This window comes from Eleutherodactylus coqui, chromosome 10 (assembly GCF_035609145.1).
Source record: "Eleutherodactylus coqui strain aEleCoq1 chromosome 10, aEleCoq1.hap1, whole genome shotgun sequence".
Taxonomy (NCBI): domain Eukaryota; kingdom Metazoa; phylum Chordata; class Amphibia; order Anura; family Eleutherodactylidae; genus Eleutherodactylus; species Eleutherodactylus coqui.
The window spans coordinates 18,822,203-18,845,951 of NC_089846.1; the positions used below are offsets into that span (position 1 = coordinate 18,822,203).

At 48.0% G+C, this 23,749-nt stretch overlaps 1 protein-coding gene across 2 annotated transcripts in view; it reads left to right on the forward strand.

Moving 5' to 3' along the window:
- The first annotated feature begins 1,288 nt into the window (after positions 1-1,288).
- The window catches only part of GRIPAP1 (GRIP1 associated protein 1), a 95,060-nt gene continuing 72,599 nt past the window's right edge, over positions 1,289-23,749 (forward strand). The window contains exons 1-18 of one of the 2 annotated variants that reach the window (XM_066580450.1): positions 1,289-1,475; positions 5,407-5,473; positions 6,941-7,002; positions 7,496-7,522; positions 7,743-7,850; positions 7,936-8,080; positions 9,380-9,519; positions 9,886-9,934; positions 10,747-10,817; positions 11,313-11,348; positions 12,649-12,680; positions 15,350-15,397; positions 15,476-15,575; positions 17,008-17,085; positions 17,216-17,308; positions 18,747-18,881; positions 21,981-22,076; positions 22,159-22,371. In XM_066580450.1, coding sequence (XP_066436547.1) covers positions 1,434-1,475; positions 5,407-5,473; positions 6,941-7,002; positions 7,496-7,522; positions 7,743-7,850; positions 7,936-8,080; positions 9,380-9,519; positions 9,886-9,934; positions 10,747-10,817; positions 11,313-11,348; positions 12,649-12,680; positions 15,350-15,397; positions 15,476-15,575; positions 17,008-17,085; positions 17,216-17,308; positions 18,747-18,881; positions 21,981-22,076; positions 22,159-22,371 — 1,542 coding nt within the window. In that variant the 5' untranslated portion in view covers positions 1,289-1,433. The remainder of the gene's footprint in view (positions 1,476-5,406; positions 5,474-6,940; positions 7,003-7,495; positions 7,523-7,742; positions 7,851-7,935; positions 8,081-9,379; positions 9,520-9,885; positions 9,935-10,746; positions 10,818-11,312; positions 11,349-12,648; positions 12,681-15,349; positions 15,398-15,475; positions 15,576-17,007; positions 17,086-17,215; positions 17,309-18,746; positions 18,882-21,980; positions 22,077-22,158; positions 22,372-23,749) is intronic. The other variant, XM_066580451.1, reaches the window with a different exon arrangement.

The window sequence follows — 23,749 nt, forward strand, 5'->3', positions numbered from 1 at the left end:
ACTAAGAAAGCGCCAGCAGGGGGGCGCAGGTAATAATATCCCACAAGGCTCCTCCCTTCACGCACCCAACGCTGTACGTAATGCGGGCGCCGGCTGTTCCTTACATTATTTACCCCGCACGGCGAACATTGTCCGAAAAAAACATATACGCCAGAATTGCCCAATTTTGGTCTCTTTGTCTCTAAGAAAAAAATTATAAAAAGTGATCAAAAAGTCGTTTGTACTCCAAAATGATACCAATAGAAACTTCGGGACGTCCCGCAAAAACGTGAGGAAAAATAAAAAAGTGATGGCTGCCAGAAGATGGCGGCAGAAAAGAATTTTACATTTTTCCGCAGACAGTTTTTTAACCCTTTCCAATCCACTGTCTGACGTCTAAAAACATTCTAATTGATGGCTGTACAGCTCCGATGTTGGAAGACGTCCGGCAGGGTATTCTTACTGTCGATTACTGGCCTCTATGTTGTCAGGGGCCTCTCCGGCATGTCCCATACCGCAGTGCTGGCTGTAGCCAGCAGATGGCGCCATTGTATAATGGCAGAAAGTGTAAGCCCCCTAGGAAACCCTGAATCCAAAATTGGATTGCAGAGGGTTAAAAGTAGTACAGCAAAAGTAAACCGATATAAATTTGGTATTATCGTAAAGATAACGACCCGTAGAATAACGTTATCACGCCATTTTTGCCCAAATGTATACACCGTACCAACAAGACCCACCAAAGATGGCAGAATTGCATTTTTCCCCACTTCCCTCCACTTCAATACATTATATGGTACCAATAATATATATATATCTCGTCCGGCCAATAACCCCGCAGGCGGCCACAGCGAAGGATACATGGCAGTTAGGCCTTTTTGAAAGTAGAGAACAAAAAAACGGGAAAAAAAACGCTATTGCTCCTCCTTGCGCAGTATTTACGTCTCATCCTGTGAGGACGCTGCACTATTTAGTGCCGGATTATCCAACTTTTTGGTTTATCAAATTGGGGATAAAAGTGGAAAGTTCTATTCTGAGTTTGCATTCTGCACCATTTTCAGGACCTCTGCTTGCTGTCCCTGAATCTGCATCTTGTTCTTTAGCTCCAGGGTTGAGAGGTCTCTGTACTTGTACCCAGCTGCTCTATTATAAAGCAGTTGTGCCTCTGCAGCCTCGGCACTGCTCACCTTCCTCCCTGCTGGGGAGCAACTCCTACATACAGTAGTTGGTGTCTCAGAATATCATGGGCAATGACTAAATCCTCCTGCAGTGCCGTATAGCACCAGCAGGTGGCGAGCGTTCGCCGCTCCGTCGGTCTATCCCACGGGCTGCAGCCTCCTTGGTAGCGCCCAGTTCCTGTCTCTTGTCGGGTTCTCTCTATGGTGCGGGCTGGACGATACCATTGAACAGGGAAGCGGGGGGTGCATTGGCCGGTGTCCGCGGAGGGTGACAGGAAGATGGCGCAGGCTCTGTCCGAGGACGAGTTCCAGCGGATGCAGGTAACGCTGCGCTCAGGCCTGTGCGGGTGACGTCACGATAAACAACACGATGACGTCATGTGTGTCTGACGAAGGAGGTTTGAGTGCAGTGGCTGTCAGGCTCTTCACACAATGAGATGAATGGAGGAAGGAGGAGGGCGAGCTGCCGGTCCTCGCTGCGGGGCTCTGAGTGCTGGGCAGTCCTTGTCAGGGTCCCTGTGATGCTATGTGCCAGCGCCAGTTCCAGGTGTGCCCATCATATCAGATGTGCCTGCCAGGTGCCAGTGGTGACACAAGTACCTCCCAGGTGGGCAAATGATACTAACACGTGCCTGCCAGGTGTGCCAGTGCCCTCGTTGATGCCTGCCAGGTGTGCCAGTGCCCCCGGTGATGCCTGCCAGGTGTGCCAGTGCCCCCCCGTTGATGCCTGCCAGGTGTGCCAGTGCCCCCCGGTGATGCCTGCCAGGTGTGCCAGTGCCCCCCCGTTGATGCCTGCCAGGTGTGCCAGTGCCCCCCCGTTGATGCCTGCCAGGTGTGCCAGTGCCCCCCCGTTGATGCCTGCCAGGTGTGCCAGTGCCCCCCGGTGATGCCTGCCAGGTGTGCCAGTGCCCCCCGGTGATGCCTGCCAGGTGTGCCAGAGATGGTGTTCATACCTGCTAATGATAACAGACATGCCTGCCAGATGTGCCAGTGCCCACAATGATGCCGGACAGGTGTGCTGGTGATCTCAGATATGCCCACCAGGAGGCAGTGATGACTGAAGTACCTCCCAGGGGTGCTGATGATATCCGACAAGCCTAGATGTGTGCCAGTGCTGACTTATATACCTGACAGTGATATAGGAGATGCCCCCAAGGTGCCAGTGATGACAGGTAAATATGACAGGTGTGCCAGTGATATCAGTGATGTCTGACATGCATGCCATGTGTGCCAGTGTGGATAGTCATGTGTACCAGGTGTGCCCATGTTTTCGGACATGTACAGCAAGTGTGCCACTGATGACTGACATAACTTCCAGTTGTGCCTGTGGTGACAGATATGCCAGCTAGATGACAGATGTACCTACCAGGTGTGCCAATGATATGAGACATGCCCTCCAGGTGTTTCTAATGATGCCTGACGTGTGCCAGTGATGACAGATGTACCTTCCAAGTGTGCCACTGGTGATGGATATGCCCACCAGGTGTGCCAATGATATCACATATGCCCACCAGGTGTGCCAATGATGACATACATTCTTGCCACTTATGCCTAGTGTGCCAGTGATATCAGTGATGCCTGACATGCGTGCTAGGTTACTATTATGCCCATCTGCTAGAGGCCGGACCTACATATACCCGCTGTCAGTATCTACATAAATGACTATGTGCCCGTGTAGCTGTGATGTCGTATCACTAAATATCCATATCGTCGTATGCCAATCAGTGATGCCCTGTCCTCCCGCTGACCGTGCCCTCATGTACGGTTGGCACATATATGTCATATGAGATCCTCCTGCTGTCATCGGACGGCCAGGTAGCTGTACGGTCACCTGGATACCTGTAATATGCTGGTACCCACAGGGTGCCATCGTGCCTCACAGTAAGGAGCTGGAATGTCTTCTGGGTGATGCCCACATAACCTGGCACCGCTGGTTGTGGGGATGGAGGCTGTTGGTTCCTGTTTAGATTGTAATCAAATTGTGAATGCCCCCCAGTGTTGCACGCTGGCATACCTGACTGTCACCCAGCTTCCCTGCAGTCCTGGGTGGCAGATTTGCTAGTTACGCGTCGGAATGTATTACTGGCGAGAGATGCCATTCAGGGGTGTTGGGAAGCTGGGTGCTGCCCCCTATGGGAGCTGTAATGACAGGTTATCGCTCGTCGTCCTGCCACGTTCTCTACATGCCTCTAAATAAAGGTGTTGGACCAAGTATGAGACGTATCCCCCATCCACAGGATTAGTGAGGGTTCTACGGCTCGGACCCCCATAATCATGAGGACGGGTGTCCGTGTGCCCCCCTGTATGAATGGAGGGTCAGCAGAGCATGCATCTCTATGGAACTGCCAAAGGGAAATGGTGCAGCACTCCGCTACCTCCATCAGTCCCATTCACACAGAGACCCCCGTTCTCATGATCATGGGGGTCCCAGCAGACACTTATCCTGAGGATAGAAGATAAGTTTCAAACTTGGCCCAAGTCGTCTAAGCCCTGACCTTCCCAGCATGCCGCAGCACTCCCTGGTCACATGACCGCAGGATTCATTCTGCGGGGGGTCACACCGCCAGCGTGTGACCCGATCTGACATTGAGCTGTGAGCATGAATGCAATCTCTGCATTCTGACTGCTTTTTGGACTCCTGAATGCAAACTATTGTTCCCTGTTATCAGTCATTATTAACTCCTTAGTGACGGCTAATACGCCTTTTTACTGACCCCGCTAATAGGCTTTAAACCTGCATATACATCTTTTTAAGGGTGCTCAGAAGAAAATACAGGTGCGCGCGGATGCCAGGCTCGGATTCCGCTGCGGGCTTCTGCCCGTGTATAAGCGGCCTACTGACTGACTGCTGACAGCCGGGCTTCTGCCCGTGTATAAGCGGCCTACTGACTGACTGCTGACAGCCGGGCTTCTGCTCTAACAGGAAACGTCACATCCTGGCAGTCTAACACTTTACATGCCACAATAGCAACTGCAGCATGTAAGCAGATGGCAGGGGGCGTCCTGTCACCCATTGGCAGCCTGCAATGTGATCACAAGGTACCAATGGGTTCTAATTCTGGCATGTAACTCAGTCTATTAGACCCCGCCTCCGGCAGAGTCTAATAGGCAGCCATCATAGGGTTAGTAGAATGCAATACATAAGTAATGCAGTGTACTATCCTAGCGATCGAACAATCACATCTTCAAGTCACCTGAAACACTAAGTAAAAACTCTTTCACTTTATTGTACGGGTCGTTATGGTTACTATGATGCCAAATATGTGTTTTTGTTTTGTTTTTCTAATTTTTTTTTTATGCAAAGGGGAAAGTGTGCAAAAAAAGTTTTTTGTTTTTTTTCTTTTCTATGTTTTTTTTTTAACACTTATTTATTTTTTTGCATTTTTAATATTCCTGTAGGAGACTTGAACCCGAAAAGCTCTGAGCACATGCTTACTGTGATCATAGCATGTAAGGGGTTAACGTTTGGGCTCAATGTTCTCACTGATCCTCGCCGTTGTAGTAGGGGGGCTGGCCGTCACTCAGTCGGCTCCCGCTGCAGGATGGACCCGGCTTACTTCTGAGCCCGTGCCAACCACAGGGCATAAGTTTACGTCCTGTTGCGTTAACTACCACCCTGCCAGGACGTAAACTTACGTCCTGTGGCATTACGCGGTTCTGGCAAAAATAGGCCAATTCCTAAGGGGTTAACATGCAGAGAAGTTAAAGGGGCGGTCCAGGGGTGAGAGGATTTTTAAAAAATAAATAAAGGATCCCAATGTGTTAAAACAATAAAAGCAGCCGCACTCCCCCGTTCATCCCCCGGCGATCCGGCGCTGCGGCTCCCGTGCTCTTCTGGAACTTTGTTTATAAACGCTTACCACCTGACCGCTGCGGCCAATCGGATGCCACGGCAGTCACATGCCAGTCTCCTGGCCCCCAGCGTCTGACCAGTGATGTCAGGAGAAGGGCACAAGAGTGCTGAGACCTCTGATTGGCTGCAGCAGTCAGGCGTTGGCCGTTGGTCATAAACACGACTACGGGGGCTGCAGCGCCGGATCACCGGGCCGCGAACGGATGAGTACGTCGGCTTCTATTGGTTTCAGACATTTGGATCCATTAAAAAAAAAAAAAAAGAAATCATCTCGCCCACGGACAGCCGCTGTCACTGTACCATCCTGCGAAACCGCCGCCCCCACAATCAGCGCTTTATATCCCGTAGCCCCAGCGCCTCGTCTCTAACGCTCCTGTATATCCCCTCTCTCTCCAACAGGCTCAACTCCTGGAGCTGCGGACCCAGAACTACCAGCTGTCCGACAACCTGCGGAAGAACAACCAGGGTGAGCGCCCATCCCCCACCCTGTGGTCACATTTGCTGACTCTTCACTTTCCTTCATCAGAACTCCTTTTACTTTGTTCGTCCCGCCTTCCAAGAGCCGTCAGTCATTCCCTTCTCCGCTGACGCGGCGGTTTGAGGGCTCGTTTTCGTGGGACAAGTTGTATTTTTTAATAACACCCTTCATGTATCAGAGGAATTTTCAAAAATTTTAAGAGGGCGGAAATGAAGAAAACATTTGCATGATTTTTTTTTGGTGGGGGGGAGATGGTGGGGGGTTAGTTTTTACAGCATCCAGAGTGCAGTTCAGTGATAGATGAACTTAGTTCTACGGGTCGGTGCGATTCCGGTGATGCCAGATTGATAAATGAAGCAGAGATTGCTTCCCGATGCCGTATTCTAAGACCGCGGCTTTATTTTTTTCTGGCTGCGCAGAGTGAGTTGTCATTTTTATTAGTAGCATTTTGGGAAATATATACCTTTTTGAGAAAGTTTGACATTTCATACTTTTTTTTTTTTTTCTTAAATGACCTTCACTCTTCTGGATTGAATGTTGTGCTATTTTAATAGTTCAGACATGGCGGTGGTAATATCGGGGGGGTTGTAGATTGTTTAGGTTGTTTAGATTCTTTTATGGGAAAAATTAGAAGTTTTTTTTTTACATTTTTGTACTGCTACAATAAAACGTTATTAAATCTTTTTTTTTTTTAAACTTCCATTTAGTCCCCTCAGGGGACTTGAACCTGCAGTCATCCTTGTTGTATACTGCAAGTATTGCAGTATTGAATGTTTTTGTTTTTTTTTAATGTTGCCCTTTAAGCACTGCCGCAGGCAGGACTTAATAGTCATCTATGCATGGCAGCCCTGGGAGCTTTCAGTAAGCTCCGGGTTACAATGTGTTGCAGTGTGTGCCGATAGGGCATGGTAAGGGGTCTTCCCCCCTCTCCATTACCTCTGACTGACACGCGGCATCTAAACAGTTAACTGCCACGATCAGAGCCAACTATGACTGCAGTTGTCAGCTATCACAGAATAGCTGATAGCTGCCCGCTATAGAGCGGAGTCAATTCCTGAGCCCGCCCCATGCACCGCATGATGTATATATATATATTATGTGGATGGGAAGGGGTTAAAGCGATTCTTATCACTTATTAGAAGAATGAGATGACTCTTGTAGGCGGAGTCTTGTCTGACAGATCGGTTGCTAGGCATATACTACCTATGGTTGACGATCCTTGTCCATAGCAAGCCGGTGGCTCTCAGGTTTTCTGCTCTTCCACAGACCCGAGGGCAGAGAAGAGGTCCAGCCTGGCATTACCGGTGCCATCTTGTATCCCTTGTACCATAGTAATGCGGTTTCCATATAGGTGGGAGATCTCTTTCCTGTATTGTCGCGGCCTCGGTCGCCCCTGTAAGCCGCGCTCGGGGTATAAAGACTCATTTCTTCATACGTTTTATTTTTTTTTTCCAGAGCTTGCATCTCTTCGTCAGAAACATGTGTCCATGGAGAGGGAGTACCAGAAGGCGCAGAAGGTCAGTGCTGTAAATGTGGGGGCTGTATCCATGACAGCAGTATTGGTGATCTGTCCTCAGGATAGGTAATCAATAGTTGATTGGTGACGGTTGGCCGCTCATAATCCCCGCTGCTCAGCTGATTTAGGTGACAGTGGGCTCAGGTGAGAATCACTGTCACTTCAGTCTATACAAGGAACAGCGCCGTATATTGTATAGAGGATTTGCCTGGTATTGCAGCTCAGTCCTATTCATTTAAAGCGCTCACAGAAGCACCCTGACCTCTTCGATCAGCTGATTGGTGGGGATCCCAAGCACCGATCAACTATTGGTAATCTATTCTGAGGATAGGTCATCAACGGTGTAGACCCAGAAACCCATAGTGCAATGGGGCCTGATGTGTGCGGCGACTCCTGTCCTGTGACATGGGATGCGTTTGCTTCGATGGCTTATATGTTGTCTTGGTTTTGTAGTGTGTCGCAGTAATTTACATATGTTGCTCTTCTATTCGCAGGCTCTCAGCAAGAGCAAGAAGGCGCAGGTACGACGAACGGGGTGTAATTCTCTTTACATTTCCTTGTCTTCTTGTTCTGGGGGTTATATAATCCGTATGACCATTACAGATCTCCATTGTGCTGTGTGATCTTCAAAGTGCTAGAGTTGTACCAACTGACTTGGGGCACCGGTGGTTTATGATGATGGTTGGCAGCGTGGCAGTAACTGATGCCCAAGTGTAAGGTATCTGCTTGCTGTTTCTACAGGAGGTGGATGCATTGTTGGGAGAGAATGAAATGCTGCAAGGAAAGCTTCACAGTCAGGAGGACGACTTCAGGCTGCAGAACAGCACCTTGATGCAGGAGCTGTCCAAGGTACCCCGACATCAGCCGGAGAGGGGAGGGGGTCCAGGGTGGGCTTTATTCTTTCATCTCTCCTCACTCATGTCTTTGTACATAGCTGTGTTCCCAAATAGAGCAACTGGAAACCGAAAACCAGCAGCTAAAAGAAGGTGGCGCATCTCAGGAGGGAATCCCCGGGGCTTCAGAAGGAGAACTGAGGCGACTTCAGGCTGAGAACACCGCACTGCAGAGGACTATCAGCTGTAAGACACACAGCCTTAGTTATGTTGTATATGGGCCATCCTGTCTGGGCAAATAACTACTTCCGTGGTGGTTATCATCTAGATTTCCCACAGTACTGAATGGCAAATTTATCTAGTTCTCCATTGATACATCCCCCTACCCCATAACCATGCTGAATTAAGCCATGCAAAATACTATTGATGACCTGCCCTCAGGATATGTCATCAGTAGTTGATTAGCTGGGGTCTGCCGCTTAGGATCCTCATCAATCAGCTGATCAGTTGAAAAACGCTGCGTTTCTGCAAACGCCCTGTGTGAGGGAGGCCTCAAAATAGGTCAACAGTAAACGATCGGTGGGGGTCTCCTGCTTGGGATCCCTACTGATCAGCTAAATTTCTGGCATGCTATTGGTACAGACAGCACTGGAAGTAGATAGCGCTGTTAACAGTGCATTGGCCCGGTTTTTGTACTGCAGACGCTGCTCGCTGCTGTGCCTGCAGTACCAACCAGGCCGCTGCAAAATGGACAGCGCTATCTACTTCCATACTGACAGTGGTGCTGGGAATTTGTGCCAAGCAGTGGACCCCAACTGATCAATGAGGATAAAGGCCCATTTAGACGGGATGAGTGTTGGGCAAACTATGTACTCCGTACATACTAACTTCCGTGCACATGCACGGGATCTAGTATTGCTGGCTCACAGCGGGATGCCAGGAGGAGATTGCTCTCCTCGCGCTCCCCTGCCCCTCTCCATTGCCTTAACATAGCGTCCGTTCAATACTGAAGTCTGCTATTTACACTGAACACTGATCGAATAGCTGATCCTCCATCGTTTATGCAGCATAAATGATGGACGATAAGCAGATCGCTGATCACTCAGTGTAAATAGCAGCTGTTCAGTGCTGAACGGCCGCTACGTTAGGGCAGTGGGGAGAGGCGGGGAGGGTGAGGAGAGAAATCTCCTCCTGGCACCCCGCTGTGAGCCAGCAATGCACGGGAGCTAGTATGTGCGGGGACGAGTGTCGGGCATTGCTTGCCCGACACTCGCCCCGTCTAAATAGGCCTTAAGTCATTGATAGAAAAAGCCCCGAACAACCCCTTGAAGTAGATTTGCCATTCACCTGTCTGGAGAAACCGAATGACAACCTCTGTGGGTGCGGTAATGGCAGCCAACTTGGATGTCACCCAGCGTTTCCATAAAGAGACAAGAATAGATCCTAATAACGCAGTATATTAGAGGGAAAGGCCTTTAATTTAGCTTGGTGAGTTTATGTATAATTTCTGATTTGGAATTCCAGTTGTTAATCTGTGCCTTTCAGCTCTTCAGGAACGACATGAGAAGGAAATGGCGTCACTGAGGAGCCAAGAACCACAGGCCAACGGCCTCCGCACCAGTCATACAGTCCACGAGAGTGCGGCCCAGGATGCACAGCCAGATGGACAGACCAATACACAGCAGGTGAACTACAAATAGATAGTGTCACTAGTAATGTCCTTTATGATACTTTTACACTGGCCGATTACTGGGCTTGAGTGTTCCTCAAAATGCTCATTTGCCCGATAATCAGGCTGTGTAAAGGGACAAACGATCAGCCAATAAACTAGCAAACGAATGTTCATTGGCTGATCTGCTAGTTTATGCGAGATCTACAGCTGGCCTATGTACCCGTGGGCTGATTTTCAGCCAATGTGGAAAAAAAAATAAAGCACCGCTTGACTTGCTTGTTGATCCATGCTTCTTACATCGGGCCGACATCTCTGACTGTAAAAGCAGGCTTATAATTAGTCATTGCGCTAAGGGACTGAGAGCTATCATCTCTTACAGGATGGCGAGCAGTCCAGTAGCTGGGAGCTGAGAGATGACAATCTGCAAGGTGAGTGGGCGACCCTTACTGAATGAGTCAGCCCTGCAGTACAAATCACACTACAGCGATATGAAGAAGATGGTTTCCTAATCTAATAAAATGCTGATTATGTTATAAATCATTTTAAAGGACAACATCTAGTAGCGTTGGGTGAAAGTGATCCTCCTGGAAAATGTGTCTGAGAGATGAATGTCTCTTTATGTCCTAGCCCTATACTCTCCATACACAGGGCATCTTTGTGATCACTATCATATTCTTATTTCATTGTAACATGTTAAAAAAAAACTGGTGATCTTGTACTTGTACACAGCAGCCAACCTGAAGAAGCAGAGCTGTAGTGTAAAGTACAGGGAAAGCATAGAGCAGCCTCTGATCAGTCTTGTCATCCTCCTACCTGGAGGTGGATTTTAGACAAACTCAGACTCAAATAGTCAGCACATTTAAGGGCTTAGTCACATGGATGTATTTTCGGTCCATGTGCTGTCTGTGTGTGTAACTTGACTGCACATGGACCCATTAAAGTTAAAGGGGCTATTCACACATGCAGTTTTTTTTTTATACAAGAAAGGAAAATATCCCAGCATGTCCTGTTCTGGTCCATTTCTCAAACCTGAATCGCCCATTGATATCAATAGGTGTGCAGAAAAGAACCCCAAAACCCTGAGTGCATACGGAGGACATCTGTGCGCACTCTATTTTTCACTGATTATTGCTAAGCAATTCTAGCATAAAAGTTGGGCCTCCGTCAAATGTATTTATTTTTTTGCGTGCAAGAGAGAAAACGGTTAACTATTGTGTTTCAAACCCCTCTATTCCTTCAGGTGTAACGCTGAAACTGGCAACGCAGACGGAAGAGAACAAACTGCTGAGAGACAAAATAAACACCCTACAGGTGAGTGCAGAGCCGCGGGGGCCGGTGGGAGGTCTAAAACTGTAGTTCTGCTCCTCCGCTTTAATCAGAAGTTTTTTGGATATATAAAGGACATCTCCTTCCATTCTCACCCAGGTGGAGTCACATTATTATTTTCCTCCACTCCCTTGAAAATTATACCCAATTACAGTCTTGCGTGGAAACGTAATACTTGTATGTAGTAGCACCCCAGCAGTTACTCCTAATGTCACACCTGTTCTGTATGGGTCATGTGACTCATCGCCATTACATGGAGGGGGTGTTGATGTAACCGCAGGCTGTTTTAATGACCAGATAACATTGTATGCCACCTTTGATGTGCACAGAAAAATATACTATATGCCCCAGAGCTAAGACTGGCATTCTTCTTCTCCTGGTGGCAGTGCAGCTCGTGGGCCTGCAGTATGCTTCAGCAGCAGTTTGGCAGTTTGTTTCTTGAACTTTTTCTTATCTGATGTTCTTTTTGTTTTTATGCAGGGAGAGATTACCAAGCTTCAAGAGGAAAACACAAAGGTATGAGGGCAGCATAATCTGATAAAGCGTCTATAAAAATGAAGGTTAAAGAGTAACGGCACTGTTTGAAAAAAACCCCAAAACTTTCGACTTGTCAGAAAGACAAGTAAAAAGTTTTGATCAGTGGGTCCGGGTGCTGAGACCCCCACTGATCACTGAAATGCAGGCAGCAGCATTCACTCAAGTGCTGTTTCCCTTCGGCTGTCATCATTAGCTGTCGGCTCTTAGCTGTTGGAGATGGGCGTGTAGACTTTAATAGATATCGATGCGTCCATCTTCAGCAGCTTTAAAGAACTGAAAGACAATAAAGATAGCCAAAGGGGCAAAGCGCTCGGGTGAACACTTAGGGCTCCTGTCGAATCGCCGGCGTATTACGCTATCTAAAGCTTTCCATAGTGTTGCTGTGGAAAGCGCAGGGCCGGCGTTCACGAGCGTAGAATCATAGCGCTTCTCTGCTCGCGAGATCTAAATCGCGGCATGCCATGATTTGCCGCGATTCTCTGCGATGAAGCGACTAGTGAATGAAATCTCGCTTGTTACCCAGTTGATGGCGGTGTTTACACATAACTGTCGCTTACCTTGCTCTATCGAGCAACTATTCAGACAATAGTTGCCCCATGTTAAATGCTGCACTGTAAGCCAGATCTGTGATCTGATACTACCGTGTGATCTTCAAGGGGTTCTCTGGGACTTCAACAGTTTTTTTTATTTTTTATTGATGGCCTATCCTCTAAATAGGTCATTAATAGATAATTGGCTGGGGGCCCGGCACTCGGGGTCCCCAGAGATCAGCTGATTCTCAGCACTGCTGTCAGTACGTACAGAGCAGTAAGCAGATCGCACGGTTTGTAGTGCAGCGGCTCAAGCTGGTATTGCAGGTACAGCTTCCATTGAATTCAGTAGGAGCTGTGCCTGCAATACCTGGGCTGTCCATACTGACAGCAGTGCCAGGAATCAGCTGATGGGCAGGGATCCTGAGCAACAGACGCCCGCCGGTCACCTACTGATGACGTATCCTGAGGATAGGTTATAAATAAAAAAAAAAAACAAAAAAAAAAATACCTGAAGTCCTGAACAACCCCTTTCAGCTGATTGTTGTGATGGACAATCCAAAACAATGGGGGGTCTGTAATGAATGTACTATGGAACTCGCAATATGACAGATGTAGTCGCGTGTTACGGCGGTTTTACATGGTAATACTCACGTGCATCTCTGATAACCAGCACCCGAGCCGTACCAAATTACTGGACTTATGTGATTATCCTGACTTTTTTTTTTTTTACTTTTTCTCTTTGACAGGTATCTGAAAAGTTAAAGAAGAAACATGACAGGTAAGAGAGCGATGGATGGAGAAAGCCGGCTGCATAAAAACCACACAATGTCATCAGTTTGGTAATGTGAGCTGTGAGAACATACATTTAAATGCTTGCTACATCAAATATGAAATTTCTTATAAGACTTAAATCCGTATAAACTTAAAGGGGTGTTTCCATCTCGGCTAATTATGGCCACAGTACAAACACCACTTCGTACGAGGAGGACAGAAACAGCTAAGCGTGGCTGGGCTCTGCTGCTTCCCTAACTCCAATAGAAGTCAGTGGGAGTTACACAAACAGCGCCGTGAGCTACTATGTGTCATTAGTTCGCTGTCCCAGGCTGCTTGCGTAACTGCCTTAGGCTTTTATCAGAGCTACGGATACAGTGTAGAGTAACTTGCTCAGCTGTTCCTGTAATCCTGACCGGCCTGGGCAACCTTCTACAGCCAAGCCAGGGGTTGGTTGGGCCAGAAATAGAGATGGTTTGACCTCTGGGACCCTCACCTATCTGACTTTTGTGGCATATTCTATGGATATCCCATGAAAGTCTGAGATGGCAGCACCTCTTTAAAGGGAACTTGTCACCTGGTAAATTATTTCATTATTTTCAATCCACCTTTATAGCGTAAAGTGGTGTAACGCAAGTCGGACAGTTATGACTATATAACAAAAAATAGTGTTTTTGCATTTGCAGGAAATCTTACTTTGAAGGTTGCGTGCCGATTTGGTAAATGATCCTTCTCAAGTCAAAGACGGCGGCATCACGAGCCCTCCGAGTGAGCGCATCACTGCCTAAACCCATCCTCTCCTTTTACTCACCACCACCCCACTCCCTCTCTTGTCTTGATCTCAGCGCTGCAATCTTCTGCACGTTTCGTGCCCCCTTAGGCTGCTTCTTACCTGTGAAGTCAAGACAAAGGGGGTAGCACCAAATGAGAGGAGAGGCCGGGTCTAGGCAGTGACACACTCACTCGTAGGGCTCATTATGCCTTTTTGACTCCAGGTGGCATATTTTCATAATCGTTACACAACCTTTAAAGTAAGACTTTCTGCAAATGCAAAAACCCTTTATTTTGTATACAACGAAGGTCTGTCCTGTCCTGCTTGTGTTACAACACTTAACGCTATGGTGGCGGATTGAAAATTAGTTTCTAGGTGACAGTTCCGTTCTTAGTGGCTGAGAGCAGCTACTCCCACTAAATGCCTCCTCAAAAAGGGGAAGAGAAGAGTCGGCTGCCCATACACATCAGTCAGCAGTCTGCTGAACGCTCATATGGGCGGCAGCTATTTCACCGGACCCCACTATACTCCTACTCTCAGCTCGGCCAAGCGTGCATATATTCTGAATGTAGAGGGGAAAAAAGCTGCTGCCAGACCATAAGATGGCAAATTATCTTCCCAAGAACAAAAGGATTGAGCAGCTGTAATCAAACTAACCAATCTTCATCTTCCCCAACATATGCCATCAGGGGAGAATTGGCACTCTCCCTTACACATATGATGGGTGTATGGGACTGTTTGGCCAACTTTGCTTTCAGCTGTAGTTTCTTTCATTAGAGAGGCTTTATACGGGACAACTATTGTCTGAATAGTCGCTTGATAGAGCGAACGTAAGTGACAGGTGGCCCATGTGAACACAGCCACCAACCAGGTGACGATCGGGAATTCATTCACTAATCACTTCCAGTCAGCTCACCTAAGAATAGTCGCTGGTTGATTATCATCTGGTGTAAACAGGTCAGCTGTCTTTCAATGGCTAGCCAATGTCATGGTCAGGAGAGGTACAGTTTTTCCTTAGGGAGACCATCTAGAAGGTGGGAGGAGTCTTATAATGCTCCTCTGGGAAATATGCAAATAGAATGATAGAGCGATGCCTCTACAGCACCATCTATTGGAAGGCAGGTATTCCTGCAAGTCAATGTTTGATATTTTAAAACTCTTTTTTTTAACAATGACTGATAATATAAGCCAAAGTCAGCCAGCAGCTTAATGTACACTGATGAGGGGCAAAACCCCCCAAAACGGCGCATGATTCTCTTTTCTTTCTGGAGAAGGCTCTAGCTTATATTTCCAGTCATTGTTACAAGGTCTGAAATTGACTTGCAGGAATGCTGCCTTGTAATAGGTGGCGCTGTAGAGGCATTGTTCCATCTTCCCATTTGTAACGACTAGCCTATAACTTTGCAGGGCGGTGTGCACTTGTTTGGAATGGCCTTTCGCTGAACGCTGATGGGCTCCCCCTTTTTTTTGGAACATTTTGCCCTCCCATTTAACACTCATTGGTTCCCAAAGCTACATAAATAGGGGCAAAAAATCCTCAAATGGTCCTTGAAAAAACAAGATTTGCTACAGTCTGTCTCTAACTTTGGTCTTTGGGCTACTGAGCTATCTCACTCGAAGACTGCTGGCACTTCTTCATATGCAGTTCATGAGCGTGCCTTGGATATTGCATGTACATGTCTGCCAGAGAATGTCACCCCTTCTAATTGGTTGGCAGACAATATTTCAGCCCGTGTAAATGCTCCAAACAATTCGTTCAGTGATGGCGTGTAATTGAAGAATAAGCGAAGAACAACCACTCTGTAAATGCATGCATCGGTCATTCGTACACCTTGGTGACTGTTTTGGGTGACTTTTCAGATGTCCCATGTAAAGTCCTCCTAACTCTTCCTCTTCCCCTCCAGCTATCTACGTCTCCAAACAGACAAGGAGGCCTTGTACAACGACAGCAGGTGAGTGCATGATCCCCGGGCTGGGAGAGGGGCGCTGCTGATCACCAGCGGGTTGTGACTTTACTGTCTCCAAACAAGAACGAAAATAGAGGAAATCCAGCAGAGGAAAGAGGAAGACCTGAAAGCTGCCAACTTACGGAGTCAGAAGTTACAGCAGGACTTGAATGCTGCTCAGCAGGTAACACAGGACTGATTTCATCTAAGGATCAGTTGGGAAATTCCTTCATATCGCAAGATTTCGTGTTTCATTTGCTGCATATTGTTTGTCAAAAATGTATTTAACCTGTTGATGACCAGGAGTCGTCCTGCTACGTTTTAGCACATGAGGCTATGAACTTTTCAGGGTTAGTTTTTCCAATATACATGATAATAGGGCTTCATTTTATACCATTTATATGGGCTTTTTAAAATATATATATTTTTAAAAATAGTGTGTTTTTCACATTATTAGCACAAACTGCCACTAAAATACATGTTTAAAGGAATCCTCTGATTTCAGGACAAAAAACTCTCCCAAGGCAGAAAGGGAAGTGGGTGTATTACCTGCGGTTGTTCTTCTCTGCCGCCCCTCCAGTCTGCCAGTTTCGGAGCCCTGTTTTCAGTCATCCAAAATGCTGCAGCCATTTGGCCAGTGCTGATCACATGAGCAGCGCTGGCCAGTCAGAGAGATGATATATTGCATTGGTAGTCTACCAGTAGGGATTACCGTATTTTTCGTTCTATTAGACGCACCAGACTATAGGACGCACCTCCGTTTTAGAGCGGGAAAATAGGGAAAAAATATTTTGAACAGCGTAGGGTTAGTGCCGGGCGACGGAGCAGAAGAAGCAGCAGAGGTCTGAAAAAACAGCGCTCCATGTCAAAGCAGCGCTTGTGTGCAGCAGGAGGAAGGGAAGAAGCCGTTTGGTGGAGGCGGGGAGCAGCAGCAGTACCCGCTGGCGCTCATCACCAATCAGCGGTACGTATGGGCGGCAGTGGGGAAGAGAGAAAACGTCTGACTGATCGCACACTTGTTTGCGCGATCGCAAGTTTAACACGCAATTGCACTAACTAAATTGCGGCTGCGCGTTAAATTCACGATGGCGCTAAAAATGGCGATCGCAACCAATTTCCGACACATTCGCTCTGTAAGACGCAGCGACTCCCCCCCCCCCCCCCCCCCCCCCCCCCCCCCGCTTTGGAGGGGATAAAAGTGCGTCTTATAGAGCGAAAAATACGGTATGTAGTCTGAAGATTGCATCAATCATCTTGGATGGTGAAGAACACGACCCCGGAGCAGGCAGATCTGAGGGAGGATTAACTACTAATGCAAGTAATATACACAAATCCCACCCCAGTTATGGGAAAAGGAGCGCAGTCCTACACAAACAAGGACCCGAAATAAGGCTTCTACTTCCAGTGAAACGCCCTGTACATCCCTGAGAAAACCGCTCCCAACCGAGTGACAGATGAATGCTCTAGAGCAGACATTGCCTTTTATCAGGGATCTCCAGCTGTTGGGAAACTGCAGCCCTCACCATAGCCTGCGGCTGCTGTGTCTTGTAGTCCTCCAACAGCTGGAGAGCCGCTGATGGGAGAACGCTGCCTCATATGAAGCTCTGTCTTTACAGACCTGTGCCGAGATGAAGGAGCAAATCCAGAGCCTGAAACAAGACCATGAGAAGTCCCTTCAAGGACTGCAGGAGCAGGTAGGTAGACCACTGGGACAGGGTCTGGTGATGCGAAGTGCCGACTTCTGTCACTGAACTCTCCTCTTTCCTGTTCTTCTCCTGTCGTCTTGCCTCTACTTCTCTTTTACTGCTGCCTTTCTGGGTATAGGTAGCGTGGCAAAGTGCGGAGAGCCAGGAGCAAGTTGACAACATTTTGTCAGAGAACGATGCTCTGCGTACCAACCTAGCCGCCTTGGAGCAGGTATTACATCCAATCACAAGAAGAACCACAACCGACCCGAATCCTCTCAATCCTGTGTACTGCATGTTATCATACTTGCATGTAGCCAGATCCTAAGAGACATCAATAAGTGTCCGGCTGAATATTGATTAACGCCACTGAATGGATGGAAAGCTTCTCTTATAATGCTGATAACTCTAGGTTGTGTATATAGGTTAGTGGCCCTTTAACCCCTTGCTGCCCCATGACATACATGTACTTCATGGGAGGGAAAGATGGCATGGGTGCAGGACGCAGAAGCTGGCTGTAGCTGACAGCCCGTGTCACACGGCAACAGAGGGGATCACAGATAACTCCGATCCCTGATGCTGATCACAGAATGTACAAGGTTAATAGAGGGAGGGAGTTCCCTCCGTGACGTCAACAGCCATCTGCTATCCAATGGTGGAGGGCCGATGGGTTGCCATAGCTAGCGGACACAGGACAATGGCAGCTAGGTTTGCCATGACTCGTTATAGAAAAGAATAGATATATTATCTTATGGGACTTGAACTAGCCATCCTATGATTGCTCTGATAATACAATGCAGTACTTCTGTAATGCAATGCATTATCGCTAGCAATTACAGGCCATGATAGATCTGGATGCCATTGTCAACCCATCAGCCCTCCACGTTTACATGGCGGAGGGCTGATTACGCGATACAGCGCTCTCCCTCTGTGAATCCTTTACGTGCTGCAATCTTTGATCGCGGCATGCAAGGGGTTCACAGTGGGAATCAGTGTGCTCACCAATCCCCGCTATTGCAGCGGGACCCAGTCACAGCCAGCTTCCGCTGCAGATGGCGCGGACTCAGCTTCTGATCTCTCTCCATCCATAGGATATAAGTTTACATCCTTTTGCGGGAACCCCACCCCAGCCAGGATGTAAACTTTCATTCTGGAGTGAGAAGGGGTTAAGGCAGCGACCTGACGGCTTGGTGATATGATATAGTGCAGTTTGCTCTCATACCTCCTAGGGAAGTATTAAAGGGGTTATCCCAGAAATATATTGAGGGCGAATCTTAGGACCCCCCATAATTGGCAGAGTGAAGGTGCTGCGGCGCTCTATAGAATAAGTCATTTGCAGCATCTGGCGCAGCTTCACATACAGAGATTGGAGGGGTTGCGTGGATGTAACTTTGAAGGTTAATGTGACTGCTACGGTTTGAGGTGGAGCGAAGCTCTGAAGCTGAATGTGTTCTCCATGTGTACAATCTCAAATACATCCATCTGCTTCTGTCTTCGATTATCCATGATTCGCACTGTATTGCTCACCCCTCCCACATATTCTGCACCTAATTACCACCCGACGGTCCGCACGGCTACCCCTCACCTCACTATGTGTGACACAGTACTATGTTACCTGCCTGATATTAATGTTACCAAAATCCATCGCACCCCTTTCCTTTATTATGTAGATTCAGACGTCTAGAACTCAGGAGCTCAGCTTATTACGGGACCAAAGTGCAGCGCTGACGGCAGAACTTCAGCAGCAGCAGAATGAGAGGGAAGGGCTGCTGGCCCAGAGAGAGGACCTGAAGACCCAGCTGCAGGTGAGGTGTTCCAGTTGGAGGGCTGCGGTTCATGTACAGTAATCACATGCGTATCACCAGTCCTTGCCGACCTCCATCTGGACTTGTCACTTGAAATAATCTCAGGTCTGGGTGCAGACCGTCAATTATTGGTAATCCACATGTTGTTACCGCACATCAGTCACAATGTGGATGGGCACCCTGAAGCTGGTCGTGGTAATCACAGGGTAGATGTGCCAATTATAAGGGAAGTTAGTTGGACCCTCATATACCATCAAGGTCCTTTTTATTACTTTATTACTTTTTTTGTATTTGTTGTGTAGTCATTGTAACGGCTCACAAATCATCAATAAATTGCTATGTTTGGGGTGTGATCAGCTGTAGTTACAGGCCTAAAACTGAGGCTGCACCACCGGGAGATGATCATGGGCCACATGTCCTTTTCTGATTTGTCAGGTGTAGTTTCTACACCCGGTGTGACCTTGTATCTCCACAAGGTCTGTTTGACTAAACTGTGCCTGATAAAAATCAGAAGGGGACATCTTGTCATCAGTCTGACAGTAGTGCAGCCTCAGGCTTTGGGCCTGTAACTTTCACTGATTAAGTCTCTGTATAGAAAGTCTTTTAAAACTTTTTTTTTTTAGCTTTTTAATGTTAAAGTTACCATTAATCAGCTAACTCTGATTGTGGGAGTTACTGGCGGCTAGCAGGAATGGCTGCTAGCCGCCAGGTATTGAGTGGACTCGACTTCTGAGTCTGCAGACCGCAGGACATTTATAGTCGTTTGGCGGTCCTAAAGGGGTTAATGTCGCCTTTACATAGCATACGCATTTAAAGTTTGCAATGTTCAGTAAGCAGTTTAAAGGGTGTCTGTCAGCAGTATTGACACTGTACAACCGCTGACAGCTTTATATAGGTGCGATTTTAGAGCGTACTTGTCTGTCTGGTGTCACTATTGGCAGCATATAGAAACTAGCTTTTAATCCCCAGCACTGCCACCTCCATAAGTGTCACGAAGAAAGGAACTGCTCCCTGAGGTGCCCTCGGCACTCTTTATTGAGCTTTTGCACAGCTGTGATTGACAGCCATAGTTGTCTCCTGATCGGACGCTACAGCTGTCAATCAAAGCTGTGCAGAAGCTCAGTGGAGAGTACCGAGGGCACTCCGAGGGAGCAGTTCTTCCTTTCATGGCACTTTTGGAATTAAAAGTTAGTTTCTACATGTTGCTGATAGAGACACCCGTATCTTACAAGTGACGTCACTCAGCCAAAAGGCCTGCTGACATCCCTTATCCCTGTCATGTGGCCTTTTAATGTAGAAGCCATGGGCAGGTTTACAGGATGTCAAAGACGACGTCCCTGTCAGACTTTCTATCAGCTGCATCGGTCACTCGAGTAAACAACCCACGTGACTGCTGCAGCCGATGTAAATAGAAGACTGAAACGCGCGGCAGCTGAAGATGAGTATTGGTGTTTCTTTATTTTTAATATCCAACTTGTCCTATAATAATCAGAACCCCCTGACGTACTATTCGTTCCTGGACGTACATTTACGTCCTTCAGCGTTGGGGTATGAATGAAGAGAGATCGCGTGGTGACCTCTCTTTATACAGCGTGGGTGTCAGCTGTTTATTACAGCTGACATCCGTGGGCAACGGCTGCAATCAGCTGCACGACTGATCGCGGCTATTAACCCATTAAATGCCGCTGTCAATTCTGACTCCCCTTCCCGCGGTGAGATTGCAGGGAGCCGTAAACTTGTCATGGCAGCAAGGGGCCTTCTGAAAGGCCCCAGGGCTGTCTTGGGAGACTGCCTATCAAGCCATCCCCGTGGGGTGGCTTGATAGACTGCCTGTCAGAACGCCGTATGATGTAACGCTATAGCAGCGATCAAAGCATCGCATATTGGTGCCCCCTAGGAGGACTAAAGAAAAAAGTAAAAATAAGATCAATAAAGCTTTATTAATTGTAAAAAAGAAAAGTATTAAATGTTTAAATCGCCCCACTTTTGCCATATCTATAATAAAATTATCTAAGTAATAAAAGAAAAATACATATTTGGTATCGCCGCGTCCATAAAAGTCCGATCTATCAAAGTAGTGCATTATTTACCCCTCACGGTGAACGCAGTCCGAAAAAAGAAGAAAAAAAAAGAACGCCGGAAATGAACTTTTTCGGTCACGCTGTCTTCCAGAAAAAATGCAATAAAAAGTGATCAAAAAGACATACGTATTCCAAAACGTAAACTACAGGACATCTTGCAAAAAATGAGCCCTCGCACAACTATGTCGGCGGAAAAATAAAAAAGTTATTGGGCGTAGAAGATGCAGCAGAATATAATAAAAAAAAATTAAATGTCTTTGAAAAAAAGTACTACAGCCAAAAACAAAAAGTTTGGTATCGTAGTAATCGTGCTGACCCGTAGAATAAAGTTATCAGGTCATTTTTGTTGCAGTAGAAAGAAGACGCACTGAAAATGGTGGAACGTCACTTTTATTTTACTCCACTTCGAATTTTTTAAAAGTTTTTCAGTACATTATATGGTATAATAAATAGCGCCAGATGAAAAATACAACTCGTCCCGCAAAAAACAACAAGCCCTCATACAGCGACGTCAATGGATAAATAAAGGAGTTAGGATTTTTTTTAAAGGGGGGGAAGGAAAAACGAAAATGGAAAAAAAGGGCGCGTCATTAAGGGGTTAAAGATGTGTTATGGTTTGTGCAAATAAAGAGTTTCCATTGTACAGTGAAACTTATACTCTTTTCTGTTATACCTTTTGTTTTAAGATCTCTGCTACCTGTCCATCTATACGAAGCTTTACTATTTACTTTCATAGCCATTAAAAAGTGTGTCCTGGCCATGTGATGATAACACAGGTGAGGGTTTATTACAAGGCACAGCTCTGATAACTGCGAGGTGTTCATCACTGATCCGGACTGCAAGTAGGTAATGAAGGTTCATATTGAATGACAGCAAGCAGAGATCCTGAGAACCATGAGAAATTGTTACAGGATTTGTGTTAGAAAACTTGAGAACGTTTCGTTACACTCTGACTAACCTTCATTTACACAAACCATAATCTCCCCTTCAAGTTTCCTTTCTCTCTCTTGTGGTTTAGGAGTCCAGCCGCGCCAATGGCCGACTTCTGGAGCAACTACAGGAACAGAAGCAGGAGATTCAGCAGCTGCAGCAGGATCTGGAAGAAGCCCGAAAGGTACTTAGTTTTCTTGCATCCTCCTTTTCCATTTTCATCGTCTTCACACCTGGTAGATGACAAACGCTCCTGTTTCCTGCAGAGCGCTGATAAGAGGAAAGGCATGCTGGATGAGATGGCCATCGAAATGCAACAGGAGAAGGCACGGCACAAAGAAGAGGTGGGAAATATCAAGCTCCAGCATGAGAAGGAGGTGCTAAGTATAAGAGCCAAGTATGAGAAGGAGCTGAGGGAGCTCCACGAAGGGAAGAACCGGGGCGAGGAAGACCTGAGAGGACAGCTGAGGGATGAGAAGGTATGACTGGCTGATTGGTGACCTCCATAGTAATCATTCCTGGACCTTGAGGCTGTATTTATATGGTTACATGGGTGAGTGCGACATTGATATCGCACTTGGAAACCAGTCATTTCTCGTCCGTATCATTGGGGGCCACAGCCTAGACCATGGGATATAGCCACTGCCCTAGGAGGCGACACTAAGCAAAAAAAGTGTTAGCTCCTCCCCGCTGGCTATATCCCCCCCTGCAGGCACTCAGCTAATTAGTCTTTAGCTTAGTGTCTGCTAGGAGGCAGACGTAGGAAAAGCTATTCGCGGGAATCCGGGGAGTCGGGGCTTTTCCCTGGCTTTACTGGCCTCCCGGGGGAGACGCAGGCAGGGGGTGTCTCCACCACTACTGCGGCGTCTCACCCAGAGAAGAAAAAGGGGCCCGACCATGCAATGCGCATCCGAGTCGGTTACCCGCCAGCCATAGGGCTCCCCCTCCCTGGAGTAGCGCACTGTCTGACGGTGACGCGTAGGGGGCAGCACTGCTGGAGCTGTCGACGTGTGGACAGGCTGTGGCCCCCAGAACAACACCAGAAAATAATCACTCGGGACTCCCTCCTCGCAGCGGCGGCAGCGGCAACAAGACGCAGGTTACCTGGGCATCACAACTCTCGGACGGCAGAGAAGCAGCAGCGGCGGCAGTTTCTCCCTTGGCAGGGATAGAAGCGGAGCGGAGCGGGGCAGGGCAGGGCAGGACGCCGAGGCGCCGGCCGGCAAGCCACTTCCGGGCGCGGCGCTCCGGGGGGCGGAGCGCCGTCGTCACGGCCGGAAGACGTCACTTCCGGGTCACGGGGACGCTTCCCGGCCAGGCCACGCCCCCTCCGAGCGCGGCAAGCTTAAAAAGGGCAGCCAGGAAAAAGAATGGCCGCTCTCTGCAGCACAGCGTGTCAGCTTGCCTACACGCACGCCGGAGCCTGGCACTGTGCAGCTCCCCGAGCCCGCAGCAGCAGCCCTCCTGAGCAGCAGCCCTCCTGAGCAGCAGCCCTCCTGAGCAGCAGCCCGCCTGAGCAGCAGCCCGCCTGAGCAGCAGCCCTCCTGAGCAGCAGCCCGCCTGAGCAGCAGCCCATCTGAGCAGCAGCCGTCCAGCCATCCGGCTCTGCAGGGTCCCTCTGCTGTGGAGAAGCATCCGGACAGCAGCAGCACCTCCTGTCTCGGGCACCAGCAGCAGTGACAACGCCGCAGCAAGTCCCTGCCACAACGCCTGCCGGGTCACCAACGCTACGAGGTCGTGTGTGTGTACCCGCGTCGACTCCCGACAACATTCAAACGTCAGGACCAGAGGCTCCAGCTGGACCGGGGGAACCGCACAAACAGCTGCCAGACCGGGTAAGCCTTGCCCAAGGCGGCA